Source organism: Staurois parvus, unplaced genomic scaffold (genome assembly GCF_062004578.1).
Source record: "Staurois parvus isolate SC_StPar_1 unplaced genomic scaffold, SC_StPar_1.0 ptg000150l, whole genome shotgun sequence".
Lineage (NCBI taxonomy): Eukaryota > Metazoa > Chordata > Amphibia > Anura > Ranidae > Staurois > Staurois parvus.
Window position 1 is genome coordinate 41,630 of NW_028317946.1, and position 14,999 is coordinate 56,628.

General features: G+C 42.6%; 2 protein-coding genes across 2 annotated transcripts in view; both read right to left on the reverse strand.

Moving 5' to 3' along the window:
- Positions 1-2,412: 2,412 nt before the first annotated feature.
- LOC149464634 (uncharacterized) lies at positions 2,413-10,552 on the reverse strand. Its single transcript, XM_089674299.1, has 2 exons — positions 10,449-10,552; positions 2,413-4,526 (listed from the first exon to the last, which is right to left on the reverse strand). The coding sequence occupies exon 2, from the start codon at positions 4,133-4,135 to the stop codon at positions 3,044-3,046; it is 1,092 nt and encodes a 363-aa protein (XP_089530425.1). The 5' UTR covers positions 4,136-4,526; positions 10,449-10,552; the 3' UTR covers positions 2,413-3,043.
- Positions 4,396-14,999, reverse strand: part of LOC149464635 (natural cytotoxicity triggering receptor 3 ligand 1-like) — a 46,176-nt gene continuing 35,572 nt past the window's right edge. The window contains exon 6 of the mRNA XM_089674300.1: positions 4,396-4,526. Within this exon, the coding sequence (XP_089530426.1) occupies positions 4,396-4,526 (131 nt within the window). The remainder of the gene's footprint in view (positions 4,527-14,999) is intronic.

The window sequence follows — 14,999 nt, forward strand, 5'->3', positions numbered from 1 at the left end:
CATTGATTTGGCATATCAAAATAATATATCGACCTTGTGGGTCGATTACAGTGGAAGTAGGTTGGAAAGAGAGAGCGTCATTAACGGCAATAATTACCCCATTTTTCTTTTTCGTGTTCGTTGCCAAGAATAGCTGTGAGAATCGGTGCAGATAGAGTTTAGGGGTCTTTTCTGTGGCAAAGTGGGATTCTTGTATGAAGATTAGATCTGTTTGAGTCTTTCTAATTTCTTTTGAAAGCATTGATCTCTTGAAAGGGGAATTGAGGCCTCGCACATTAAGAGATGTGATGGTAATCATTTGTAGGCAGGTTTTCTGAGTAGAAACAAATGTGGGAAATTTTTTTGGTGGTAATCAGGATCACAAGGTTGAGATCTTGTGCCAAGGATATATATTTGATGGTGCCAGGGGAAGGAACAGGTGTAACGGAAAGCAAAAACATTAAAAAAACACTTGCTCATAATGCAAGTACGCTATGTAGCCAAGAATGCTACTTCAAAACTGGGGGAGTCAAACCGGTTGTGACCTCTGGGAGGGTCACACCTACACAAAACTGTAAAAGTGGTGGTCAGAGAACGCCACCAGGGAAAACAATTAAGTAGTATAGACGCAGCATGTGCCGCACAGTCTTTCAAGTTGCTTCCATGTTTTGGACGGATCCAGGGTTGTTGTTCTGTGGGTCTGCAGGCAAAATACTCCAGGCCTTAAGGAAGTCCAGACCGGCCTCCAAGCTTTTAATAGTATAGACTCTGCCTTGGTGTCGTACTATTAATTTAGTGGGGAATCCCCACTGATAGGCCATGTTGTGATTTCTGAGCGCTTTCGTAATTGGAATCATTTTTTTTCGATTGGAAAGTGTTGCCTTAGATAAATCGGCGTAGAGACGCAGATTCGCGTGTGAGGATGGAAGTGGAGGTGGATTTCTAGCCGCCAACATAATTTTCTCTTTAATATGGTAGAAGTGTATTCGAACGAGCACATCTCTAGGGACGGATGCTGCTAGGAATGAAGGCTTAGGTAGTCGGTGGGCTCGATCGATTATGGCTTCTACTTCAGAGAGTGTTGGGATTAGAAGTTTGAGGAAATGATGCAAATACGGCACTAATGCGTCATTGGAGACCGTTTCTGGGATCCCCCTAAATTTAATATTATTGCGGCGCGAACGATCCTCCATGTCGGCCAATTTTAGGTTGAGTTGTTCGATATCTGATGCGTGGTCTGTATGAGCATCAATCAAATCATTGTGCGCTTCTACTATGTCTGCTATATTGTTTTCAATATGGCGGATTCTGCGTTCTTGTCTTTGCACCAGTGTGGTAATTTGGGTAAGCGGCGCCGATATATCATTATGCAGAGTTTGGCGCAGTGACGTCAGCATGTTCTTCATGCAGATTTCCGTCAATGGTTGGTCAGAGGCTGGGAATGCGTCAATATCAGTCAAAGTGGCATGTGGTGGCTGAGGTGGAAAGTTTAGGGCCTGGCAGGTGTCATCAGGGTCACTATCTAAGCGTGGCCTTGATTTAACTGGGCTGCAGGTCGTGGGTGAGAGTGGGGGTGAGAACTCACCAGGGTCCCCTGGATAGAGCTGATGCTGTAGCCTGGGATCGACAGGCTGGGACCTGTAGTCCTCCTCCTGGCCTCTGCTTTCTCCCTGTGTGCCTGCATGGCGGCCGCCATCTTGGATTCCCGGCACAACGGCCGGGAAGAAGTTAGTAAGTTTCCCTGGTTGCCCCGGGCTTTTTTTCCTGCGGGGCATGTCTAGTGGACTGCAGGCACCTTCCGGTAAGTGAATTTGTGTGTTTGTTTTCCCTGGGGCCGTAGTGTGCCGCTTCTCTGCTGGCGGGTGGACGGAGCTGTCTCTAAAGCGCGTCCATCCCGTGCCGGCCGCGCATGCGCCCTAAACCCACGTTTTTAACACATACTGTTAGACATGTTAAATTGGTTTGTTCGAAGGCTGTTTGGCAAGTTGAGCCGGGAATTTTTCTCTTTTGTTGCTTGACATGCGTCGCATTTCCATGTGCTTCTTACTGTGAAGGCCAGTTATAGACTGGGGCAGGGGCCATTTTTTGTAATCTCAAACCATGCAGAGCTTATTATGAATATCCATATAAAAGAACATCTAGGTAGCAGCGACCATAACATGATTTCATTTATTGTTAGCTGTACACATCAAGCATATATGGGAAAAATAAAAATGCTCAATTTTAAGAGAGCTAATTTTCCAAGGCTGAGAGCTGCTCTTCAAGACTTACACTGGGAGGGAATATTGGCATCAATGAACACAACACAGAAATGGGAGTTCTTAAAAAACCTGTGTGTGAACACTCTGCAAAGTATATTCCCATGGGCAACACATTTAAAAGGCTAAAAATCAAACCTATGTGGCTTACGGCCAAAGTTAAAAAAGCTATAAATAATTAGAAAAGAACTTTTATTAAATATAAAAATGAAGGAACGTGATCATCGTTTACATATTACAAAGAATATAACAGAATATATAAAAAGGAAGTCAAGGCCGCAACAATTGAAAACGAACGACAGATTGCAAAAGATAGCAGGACGAACCCCAAAAATTCTTTACAAAATTACAAAATAATCTAGGGGGGGTGACTGGGGACAAAGAGGAGGCAAATTTATTAAATCCCTTCTTCAGCTCTGTGTATACAAAGGAGCATGGGGGGGCTCTTGTCCATAATGGGGGGTGGTACTGACACAGCTCCAGATGATTCACATTGGCTCACAACTGATATGATCCAGAAATACTTAGATAGAATAAAGGTGAATAAAGTCCCTGGACCGGATGGCATACACCCACTCTTTAATGACTGGCATAGTACCACTGGATTGGCGTAAGGCCAATGTGGTGCCTATATTTAAAAATATTTTTAAAATATATAAATACATTTAAACAAATGTATAGTTGGGAAGATACTGGAGAGTTTAATAACAGACCACATAGATGAGTTCTTGCTGGAAAAATTTTTTAAGCAACAGACAGCGTGGATTCATGAAAGACAGTAGTTGTCTAACTAATCTGATTTCTTTTTATGAGGAGGTGAGCAAGACCTTGGACCGAGGGGTGGCAGTGAACGTGGTATACTTGGACAGAGGGGTGGTGGTGGACGTGGTATACTTGGACAGAGGGGTGGCGGTGGACGTGGTATACTTGGACAGAGGGGTGGCTGTGGACATGGTATACTTGGACAGAGGGGTGGCTGTGGACGTGGTGTACTTGGACAGAGGGGTGGCGGTGGACGTGGTATACTTGGACAGAGGGGAGGCGGTGGACGTGGTATACTTGGACAGAGGGGTGACGGTGGACGTGGTATACTTGGACAGAGGGGTGGCGGTGGATATGGTATACTTGGACAGAGGGGTGGTGGTGGACGTGGTATACTTGGACAGAGGGGTGGCGGTGGACGTGATATACATGGACAGAGTGGTGGCGGTGGAATACTTGGACAGAGGGGTGGCGGTGGACGTGGTATACTTGGACAGAGAGGAGGCGGTGGACGTGGTATACTTGGACAGAGGGGTGGCAGTGGACGTGGTATACTTGGACAGAGGGGAGGTGGTGGACGTGGTATACTTGGACAGAGGGGTGGCGGTGGACGTGGTATACTTGGACAGAGGGGTGGCGGTGGACGTGGTATACTTGGACAGAGGGGTGACGGTGGACGTGGTATACTTGGACAGAGGGGTGGCGGTGGATATGGTATACTTGGACAGAGGGGTGGTGGTGGACGTGGTATACTTGGACAGAGGGGTGGCGGTGGACGTGATATACATGGACAGAGTGGTGGCGGTGGAATACTTGGACAGAGGGGTGGCGGTGGACGTGGTATACTTGGACAGAGAGGAGGCGGTGGATGTGGTATACTTGGACAGAGGGGTGGCGGTGGACGTGGTATACTTGGACAGAGGGGAGGTGGTGGACGTGGTATACTTGGACAGAGGGGTGGCGGTGGACGTGGTATACTTGGACAGAGGGGTGGCGGTGGACGTGGTATACTTGGACAGAGGGGTGGCGGTGGACGTGATATACTTGGACAGAGGGGAGGCGGTGGACATGGTACACTTGGACAGAGGGGTGGCGGTGGACATGGTATACTTGGACAGAGGGGAGGGGGTGGACATGGTATACTTGGACAGAGAGGGTGGCGTTGTCGGACAGATTGTTATTTTTGTTGTTTTTACAGCAGCAGCAATTATAGCTACAAATACCAGCGAGTTATTATGAGGACCAACAATGGGGCAGAAGGACAGAGCGCACTACACAGGCCCGGTGTTCTTAAATGAAGTGTTTTTGGCCGTGTGTAGCAATCCGAGTGTCAGCTAATGGGTAGTAACGCCAAACCACAAATAACAAAATGTTTTTCACAGCCCAACTTTAGAGTCTATGATGTGTCCAGGACTCCAGCACGGGATTTGTTGTACATCGAAGATCCTGATGAGGTTTGTTCCATAAATATTACAGATTCATTTATAACTCGCTTGTTCCATCTTCTCCATAAACTGGGTTTATCTCCTGAAAATGAACACACGTGTTATTTGTTAAAGTCTCTTGTAACAGAACAGGGTACAAATAGATCTGGTAATCTGGATGGAGGTGTTTGTGTTTTTAATACTGCGCCATTTCTTGTCTGTATTGGGCTAAAGGTGCCTGCTATCCTCTGCTTGTCAATAGTACAATATTGTTCACCTAACGAGGGGCGTTCAAGTCAATCCGGAACTTTTGAGTTTATATAATAAAAGAACAAATTTCATGGAGTGGAATCTGCATTTATTTTTTTTAAATACTCCCCTGCTACATTTATCCCAGTGTGTAACTAATGCCTTGACACCTTCGGTATAGAAAGATTTGTCAGCCTGACCCATCCTAGGACAGCCGGCTTCATTCCTCATCATTATGTTCACCGTTCACACAGAAAGATTCGTCTCTTTATTAATTTTTTTCTTATTTTATTACATTTTTTTTCTTTACGATTATTTTTTAACAGACTGTTAGCAGAGCAATACGGTGTTACCATACCTCTTCACAGAGGAGAAACACCACAAGGACAGTCTATAGGGTGAATATTCACTGTGATAGTTAATCTCAGGCTATCACAGTGATCATGTGATCAGAATCTGGTTCCCCCGGGTCCCCCGCCCCTTGTGACGCCATCATGCGCTGTGATTGACCAAAGCAATGTACAGCTATTCATTATATATATAAAAAGTGTAGTGTAAAAAGTGACAGCAGAGAGTCTTTGACAAATCCTTTATTAAAAACAAAAATCAGCAAAATGTCCCCCGAAGTAGACCCAACGTTAATCACGATGCCCGCCGCCACCGCCGACCGAAAAAAAGGAAAAAAAACCCGCTCCGCTCTCAACGCTGGCTACTGGACGTCTGACAGCTGCAACCCTGATGACAGTTCCTAAATACTGGCATGAGGTCTCAAAGGGGCGGGTTCACACCTGCCCCCTTGTGATGTCATCATGCACGGTGATTGACCAAAGCATGGCACCTGACTTGTGGTCAGGTGCATTGCTTTGGCCAATCACAATGCTTTGTCAGGGTGCAGTGCATTGTGGGGCGCGGCAGGCGAACACACAAATGTTCCACTTGAACATACAGCCTATCCCTACTTGTCACCATCAGAGCTTAATACCTTTCTGGTAGGAATGATGGCCAGGGGTTAGGAGGCACAAGGTTTTCTCGGTGATGTACCCCTTGGGAGTGGTCCCTAAGGGGTGCCAAGAAGACACTTTAGATATTTGCACACCATTGAGTTTTCATTGGCACTTGGTCACATGACTTTATGCTTTTCTTGCACATTTCTCTCTTGCATATGTCTGTGGCTCTCTGCCCCCTGCTGTGCTCTTTGGCCCCCTGTGCTCTCTGAACCCTCTGCTCTCCATCCCAGTACTCTTAGCCCCCCCCCCATTTTCTCCACCCTTCATGCTCTACACTCCCCCCCTTTTCCCCTGCAACTCTGCCGGGTTCCCCCCTTCCCTCTCCCGCTTGCTGCTATGGCGGGGAATCTGTCAGGTTGGAGAGCGGCAAAGAGGCTGGTAAACGTGTCATTTACTGACCCCTTTCTTTTCCGAATGCAGAGCCAATGATTGGTACCGATCTCTGACTCAGTACAGAGCTATTCCTGTTCATTCATTCTATGCAGCTGAGGCTGCGGAGATAGAGATTGAGGACTGTGTCCTCAATCTCCTTTCTCGGTCCCAAAGGTGGAACATCAGGGGTCTGTTTCACCAAAGCCCCCCAATGAGGCTCCTAAAATTGGAATAAATAATTTTTTAAAAATATAATAACAAAAATAAACAAATGTAAAAAATGGTAATAAAGAAATACATAGACAAATAAATAAAATAACCAGGGTCACAAAGGTCGCACTTGCGACCAGGCCTTGGCGTACCGCCACCAGGCTTGGAGGGAAGGGCCCCGACTGAGGATCAGGGGGGCCCTTCATGGTTGCTTGGGCCCTGAAGCTTCTAGTTACGCCACTGAGATGACATGACTTTGGCAACATGACAGTCAAACACAACTGCATCGAATATTGAGGGATTTTCTTTAGATATTATGTTCATAGTGTAAATATTCTTTCACAAACTCCCCCTATAGAAGTATGGGATTGTTTAGGCAAATGTAAAACACAACATTGTAAGTAGTCTTTATTATATAATATCTAAAATATATACAAGTGATTTATAACATTCAACAATGGTGAAGCGCTATGCTTAACATAATTATAAAGTGCAATACGTGATGAATAAATAAAAATAATAATAAATGCACACTATAGTAATGTGTGCAAAATTAATGTGCCACAAAAATACCAGATTAAATTCCCATACTCAAAAATAAATCATATAATATATATACAATAAACATGATATACACAAGTGCAATATAAATAAATAAATAATCATCACAGTGATATAGTGTTGTAAACCCACACTTGTGGTGTTGTGCAAACACTAATTGTATCTGATATGCCAATCAAACAGCTAACCAGACCGATTATGTGAAATAATACAGTGATGTGGCACTCAATCTATTCACACAAAGGGACAGGTGCTCACAATGTATAAAAATATATATTCAAAAATTCAGTCCACAATAAAGTGCAAACAATAATAAATGTGCAAGTATGCAAATGAAGTGCTTCACTTCTCCACTCCACGCTTGATGTCTGCTCAGGTGACACTCTAGTGTATCTATCCTTAAGTGGTTAGAGTGCCTCCTCACCTCCTTAACGCGACCCCTAGGGACCACAGCTCATTTAGGTTATTGGAAGTTCCACCTGGCTCCACATAGACTCCACTGACAGAACTGGTACTCCTCTATATATACAGTCAGGTCCATAAATATTGGGACATGGACACAATTCTAACATTTTTGGCTCTATACACCACAATGGATTTGAAATGAAACAAACAAGATGTGCTTTAACTGCAGACTGTCAGCTTTAATTTGAGGGTATTTACATCCAAATCAGGTGAACGGTGTAGGAATGACAACAGTTTGCATATGTGCCTCCCACTTGTTAAGGGACCAAAAGTAATGGGACAGAATAATAATCATCAAACTTTCACTTTTTAATACTTGGTTGCAAATCCTTTGCAGTCAATGACAGCCTGAAGTGTGGAACGCATAGACATCACCAGACGCTGGGTGTCATCCCTGGTGATGCTCTGCCAGGCCTCTACTGCAACTGTCTTCAGTTCCTGCTTGTTCTTGGGGCATTTTCCCTTCAGTTTTGTCTTCAGCAAGTGAAATGCTCAATCGGATTCAGGTCAGGTGATGGACTTGGCCATTGCAGAACATTCCACTTCTTTGGTTGCTTTTGCAGTCTGCTTTGGGTCATTGTCCATCTGCACTGTGAAGCGTCCAATGAGTTGTGAAGCATTTGGCTGAATATGAGCAGATAATATTCCCGAAACACTTCAGAATTCATCCGGCTGCTTCTGTCAGCAGTCACATCATCAATAAATACAAGAGAACCAGTTCCATTGGCAGCCATACATGCCCACGCCATGACACTACCACCACCATGCTTCACTGATGAGGTGGTATGCTTAGGATCATGAGCAGTTCCTTCTCCATACTCTTCTCTTCCCATCACTCTGGTACAAGTTGATATCGGTCTCATCTGTCCATAGGATGTTGTTCCAGAACTGTGAAGGCTTTTTTACATGTCGTTTGGCAAACTCTAATCTGGCCTTCCTGTGTTTGAGGCTCACCAATGGTTTCCATCTTGTGGTGAACCCTCTGTATTCACTCTGGTGAAGTCTTCTCTTGATTGGTGACTTTGACACACATACACCTCCCTCCTGGAGAGTGTTCTTGATCCGGCCAACTGTTGTGAAGGGTGTTTTCTTCACCAGGGAAAGAATTCTTCGGTCATCCACCACAGTTGTTTTCCGTGGTCTTCCGGGTCTTTTGGTGTTGCTGAGCTCACCAGTGCGTTCCTTCTTTTTAAGAATGTTCCAAACAGTTGTTTTGGCCACGCCTAATGTTTTTGCTATCTCTCTGATGGGTTTGTTTTGTTTTTTCAGCCTAATGATGGCTTCACTGATAGTGACAGCTCTTTGGATCTCATTTTGAGAGTTGACAGCAACAGATTCCAAATGCAAATAGCACACTTGAAATGAACTCTGGACCTTTTATCTGCTCATTGTAATTGGGATAATGAGGGAATAACACACATCTGGCCATGGAACAGCTGAGAAGCCAATTGTCCCATTACTTTTGGTCCCTTAACAAGTGGGAGGCACATATGCAAACTGTTGTAATTCCTACACCGTTCACCTGATTTGGATGTAAATACCCTAAAGCTGACAGTCTGCAGTTAAAGCACATCTTATTCGTTTCATTTCAAATCCATTGTGGTGGTGTATAGAGCCAAAAATGTTAGAATTGTGTCCATGTCCCAATATTTATGGAGCTGTCTGTATGATCAGCGTAGTAGGACTCAAACATATGCGGTGAATACCAAGACCATAACGAGATAGACCTCCATAGTGTAATGCTGCTTATTCCAAATATCAAAAAAACAAAAAACAAAAAAAAAACACGTCAAATAGAACACACATTTAATCAGGTACAGACCAGCGGTTTCCCATGCACATGGTATCACACATGGGAACAATACCATACAGGTCTCTCTCCTGTCAGTATGGACATGCTGCTTTGTATGATGTCTCCCTAGTAACACAGCACACAGTTAACCCTTAGATCGCCTCAGATGTTAACCCCTTCCTGTCCAGTGCCATTAGTACAGTGTCAGTGCTTTTTATTAGCACTGATCACTGTATTGGTGTCACTGGGGATGTCAGTGGCAGTTAGTCAGTTCCTCCCCCCAGTGTCAGAATGCCCGCCGCAGTCCTGCTATAAGTTGCTGATCGCCGCCATTACAATTATAAAAAGAAATGTCAGTATATATACCACCATTTATAGACACTATAACTTTCAGGTAAACCAATGAATTTACACATTTTGGCATAAATTTGTGCTGAAATTTGTTTTTAAATTTTTTTTTTACTGGACGCGTTTAATAGCAAAAAGTCAAAAATATTGTTTTTTTTCAAAATTGTAGGTCTTTTGTTTACAGCAAAAAAAATTAAAAACACAGAGGTGATCAAATACCAAAAGAAAGCTCTATTTGTGGGAAAAAAGGGCATAAAATTCATTTGAATTGCAGCGTTGCATGACCGCGCAATTGTCAGTTAAAGTAACAGCAGCGCTGTATAGCAAAAAATGGCCTGGGCAGGACGGGGGGGGGGAAAACCTCTGGAGGGCGAGGGGTTAATAGTACTCACAGTTCAATCAAGATAAGGAATTGCTGAGAGCAGTATGACCAAATAACACCACATTAGAATCCCCCCCAAAAAAATAAAGGGGTAGGAAGGAAGGGGTCTCCACGTCCCCCCCCCCCCGCCCGGAAATCTCTGCAGGTAAGCACTGGCACCACGTAGAAACCAGCAAAGAGGAGAGAGACAGAAGGTGTGGCTTGTCTATGTCTATTATATATATAAACCACAAACTAATGTATTCATCCCACCGGATTGGATGACAGAAAACGCAAAACACCCAAATAGAGGGGAAAGGATGAAATATTGTACAGTCCTCAGCTGGGTAAGTCTTCCTCACCATACGGCCCCCACAGAAATCTATAAAGAGGTGCAACTCAGCAAAATAATAAATAATCCCATTTCCTCACAAATCGCACACTTATATAGGGGGGTTTGTGGCTGAATTCTGTAATAAGGATGTCGGCAAACATATCGGAAACCTCCCACAATTTCTGCAATAGTTTATATATGATATATACAGAAGATGGTAAATGTTTTGTTTCCTTAGGATGGCTGGATCCCCATTAATCTAATAAATCTCTCCCTATTGATACCCTTACACTCCATATTGTTTGTATAAACTGTCAGACACTTACCTGTAATGAAATCTCTCCAGAAAAATATCCAATATGCAAGCAACATTGATAAAATTAAAATGATGAATAGAAGAGAAAATATCACAATTATCGTTCCTACAAAAGAAAAGCAGAAGAGATGTAATATTAGTCACTCCCCAACATACTGACTATAATAAACCTATTGCTGCAATCACACAGCATTTATTTTACTGCAAGACGACGTTCACACGGAGGAGTTTTTGAAGCATTTTTGCGTTAAAAAAAGCACCTGAAAAAGCTCAAGAAAAATGCTTCTCTATGTGTGTGTGTGTGTGTCTATGTATGTCTGTGTGTGTCATGTCTGTGTCATGTCTGTGTGTGTCATGTCTGTGTCATGTCTGTGTGTGTCATGTCTGTGTGTGTCATGTCTGTGTCATGTCTGTGTGTGTCATGTCTGTGTGTGTCTATGTATGTCTGTGTGTGTCATGTCTGTGTGTGTCTATGTATGTCTGTGTGTGTCATGTCTGTGTGTGTCTATGTATGTCTGTGTGTGTCATGTCTATGTGTGTCTATGTAGGTCTGTGTGTGTCATGTCTGTGTGTGTCTATGTAGGTCTGTGTGTGTCATGTCTGTGTGTGTCTATGTAGGTCTATGTGTGTCTATGTGTGTCTATGTAGGTCTGTGTGTGTATTTGTATGTCTGTGTGTGTCTATGTGTGGGTCTATGTGTGTCTGTGTATGTTTTCCGCTGGGCATGTTTGTTAAAAAAAATCCCCAAAAATCAATGGAAAACGCCTGAAAAATGCCTCCGAGAAGCATTTTTGGTGCAGTTTTTAACCAATTCCGCGCCACCCTAAAGCAGAAATACAGCTACAGGGCAGCACGGGTGCACAAAATCATGCAGATATATGTGATTTTGCAGTTCCAGGTTATGGCCTTGGCTGTCAATCATTGGACCCACCCCGGTGATTTCTCACCAGCATCTGGTGTTCACCCGAGTATCTCCAATGGGGATGAGACCTGTGTATAAACAACACAGATCTCTCCCGTCAGCTCTGGCACACTGCTTTGTATGGCTCTGCATAGCAGCATGCTTACAGTGAAACACACACAGTTAACCCTTTGATCACCCCTTATGTTAACTTTTTCTTGCCCAGTGCCATTAGTACAGTGTTGGTACTTTTTATTTGCACTAATCACTGTATTGGTGTCATTGGGATGTCAGTGACACCAAGTCAGTTCCCCCCCCCCCCCCCCAGTGTCAGAATGTTTTTTTTTCTCAAAATTGTCGGTCTTTTTTTGTTTATAGCACAAACAAAATAAAAAAAAAAAAACACACAGGCGATCAAATACCACCAAAAGGAAGCTCTATTTATGAGAACAAAAGGACATAAATCTAATTTGGGTGCAGCGTTGCATGACTGCACAATTGTCAGTTAAAGTAACGCAGCGCCATATTGCAAAAAAATGGCCGGGTCAGGAGGGGGATGCTCAGGAAGGCAAGTGGTTAAGTCACATGTCCTTTATAGTGAATAGGGGGGAAAGAAAGATATACCTAGAGGAGGCAGGTCTACCGAAATTAAGAGAAACACAACTGAACTCTTTAGAGGAAGAAATAACTTCAGAGGAAATAAAAATTGCCTTAAAAAGCAGGGAAAAGTCCGGGTCCAGACGGATACACAGTTAAATACTATAAAAAATATAGAGAGCTTTTAATACCCAAGATGAAGAGTTATATGAACGCCTTGGGGAATGGGATGGAGATGAGGGGAGAATCGTTACAGGCTAATATAGTATTGATTCAGAAGGAAGATAAAGATCCCTCGCAATGTGTAAGTTATCGACCAATAGCGCTATTGAATGTAGACACTAAAATATTTGCAAAGGTTCTGGCAAATATACTAAAAGAACTGATGCCGGAGTGGATACATAGAGATCAAGTGGGGTTTGTTCCAGGAAGAGAGGGTAGAGACAACGCTCTGAGATCACTGCTGCTTATACAAGAGGGTAAAAAAGGGAAAACCCCAATGATACTGATGTCGATAGATGCCGAGAAGGAATTTGACAGAGTGAGCTGGGGTTTTATGATGGACACCCTGGAAGCGTTAGGAATGGGAGATAGAATAAGAGGGTGGATTGGAGAGTTATATAGAGGGCCTACCGCTACCATAATGGTAAATGGAGGAAGATCTGAGTATTTTAAGATGTCAAATGGTACAAGACAGGGATGTCCATTGTCTCCACTGTTATGTGTGTTATCACTGGAGCCCTTGCTGTCTAGGATCAGGAAGAACATAGACATAAAAGGAATAAAGATAGGAGATAGAGAAAATAAGGTAGCGGCGTATGCGGATGATTTGATGTTCTATGTAGGACATCACATCCAAATCTAATGAAAGCATTGAGAGAGTATGGAGAACTGTCGAATCTGAAAATAAACCCGACAAAGACTGAAATTTTAAATATCAACCTTAAAAATGGTGAAAAGGAAAAACTAAAAGAGGAATTTCCTTTCCTATGGAGAGATAAAGACTTAAAATACTTAGGAATAAAATTATCAGCCTCAACCACGAACTTATATAAAGCCAATTATATAGCACTATTAAATGAGATAAAGGCGGAGCTGAGGAGGGTGGGAAATGGAAATCCATCGTGGATGGCACGCATAAACCTGATAAAGATGATAATTGTCCTTAAAGTATTATACAAATTTCAAATGATCCCAATTAAACTCCCAGAGACATATTTTAAAGAACTCAGGAAAATGATGATAAAATATATATGGAGAAATAAAAAACCTAGAATAGGTTATGAGATATTGACTAGAAGTAAAGAGAGAGGAGGATTGGGAGTACCAGATTTCAGGAGATAATATAGAGCGGGGATCATTGCGAGAATTTTTGACTGGATCCATAATCCGGAGAAAAGTTGGGTTAAAATTGCGAAAGCACTGAGTGGAATAAGTTTAAGTAAAAGTATTTGGGTACCAGCACAATATAGGGAATTAGAGGAGAGCACCAGTAAGTATACTTTGAATGTTTTAAAAGAATGGGATTTACTACACAGACAAAAGGGATGGGTTTTTAATTCACAATTAATACCACTTAGGAACACAAAATATTTCATCCCGGGTATGGAAAGTATAGCAGGGAAATGGATCATAAAACAGGAGGCGCAATTGAGAGATATAATGGTCGGGGAAGAAATTGGGTCATATAAGGATATGGAAGACAGAAAGGGAGAAGTTTTTAACAAGATGGATAGATTAAGATATTACCAACTGAAGTACTTTTTTGAGAGTCTCCCAAAGCCCATAAGAACTAGAAAAGAGTGGAACCCATTTGAGAGATTATTTGAGTCACGGGGAAATGGTAGACACGGAATGGCAAAAATACACAAGATATTATTGGAGATTGACACTGACACAAAATTAATGCACATTGAGAAATGGGAAAGAGACATAGGAAGAAAAATAGAGGAGCAGGAGAAGAGGAAAATGTTCACATTAATTCATGAAAATATTAGTATGAGGGAAGTAGAAATAAATTATAAGTGTTTGAATAGATGGCACATTACCCCTAATATAGAGCACAAGATGAATACGGAGTTGTCACGGATGTGTTGGAGAGGATGTGGCGAGGTTGGCACGTGGTATCACATGTGGTGGGAGTGTTCAGAAATACAGGTGTATTTGCGGAGGATAGTCTATTTAATAAGGAAAATTACTAAAATCAATATAGGATTGGATCCAGAACTATGCCTCCTACATATCTCAGAGCTCTCTACGAAAGTTTACAAGAGTTCCGGGATATGGTATTACTTGACCGCAGCAAAGAGTCTGATCCCCAGGTTCTGGAAGAAAAGAGAGGTGCCAACTGAGGAGGATTGGATAAGTAGAGTAAATCAGCTATCCGGGACAGAAAGATTGTATTACACGTATGAGGACAAGTTGGAGATATATAATAAAAAATGGAAAGTCTGGGAAGAATATAAAGTAAAGGTGAAATATATGATGAGATAACATTCCTGGAAGTTGAATTAGAATAGGGTTTAGGAATAACAGAAAGACATGGAGTTTAATGAGAGAAAAAAAAAAGAAAGTGGAGCGTGGGTGGGAGAGGGATGATGGGGAGGGGGAGTTTGGGAGGGGGGATGGTATGAAAAGGAAGTTATATATATGGTCAAATAAATTTTATATAAATTACTGTTTTGATAATTATAATAATAGAAATGTTGAAATGACATGTATAAGACTTGAAAATAAATAAATATTTATAAAAAAAAAAAAAGTCACATGTCCTTTAAAAGACGCTCAGAAAGCACGGCAAAGCGTGTCAAAAACACATATGCACTTTTGCTGTGTTTTTGTGGGGGATCAGTGTGCAAGAAGCCTAACAGCCAACCAGTCACAGGTTACGATCCAATTGAAAAATGCATCAAAAATGCAACTCACCTGGGGGAGGTTCGCAAACCGCCATTTACATAATCGCATGACAAGGGAATTCACATTATATTCAGTGGTACCCTTCTAATCAACCTGGCGCAGTGCGATTTTGGAAAAGGTTCCTGGTGAGAATTCAGTCCCATAGAC

Coding starts and splice junctions, on each gene's coding strand:
- LOC149464634 (XM_089674299.1), bottom strand. CDS start 4,135: ATGTCCACCCCCTCCCCTCTGTCCAAGTATACCATGTCCACCGCCACC.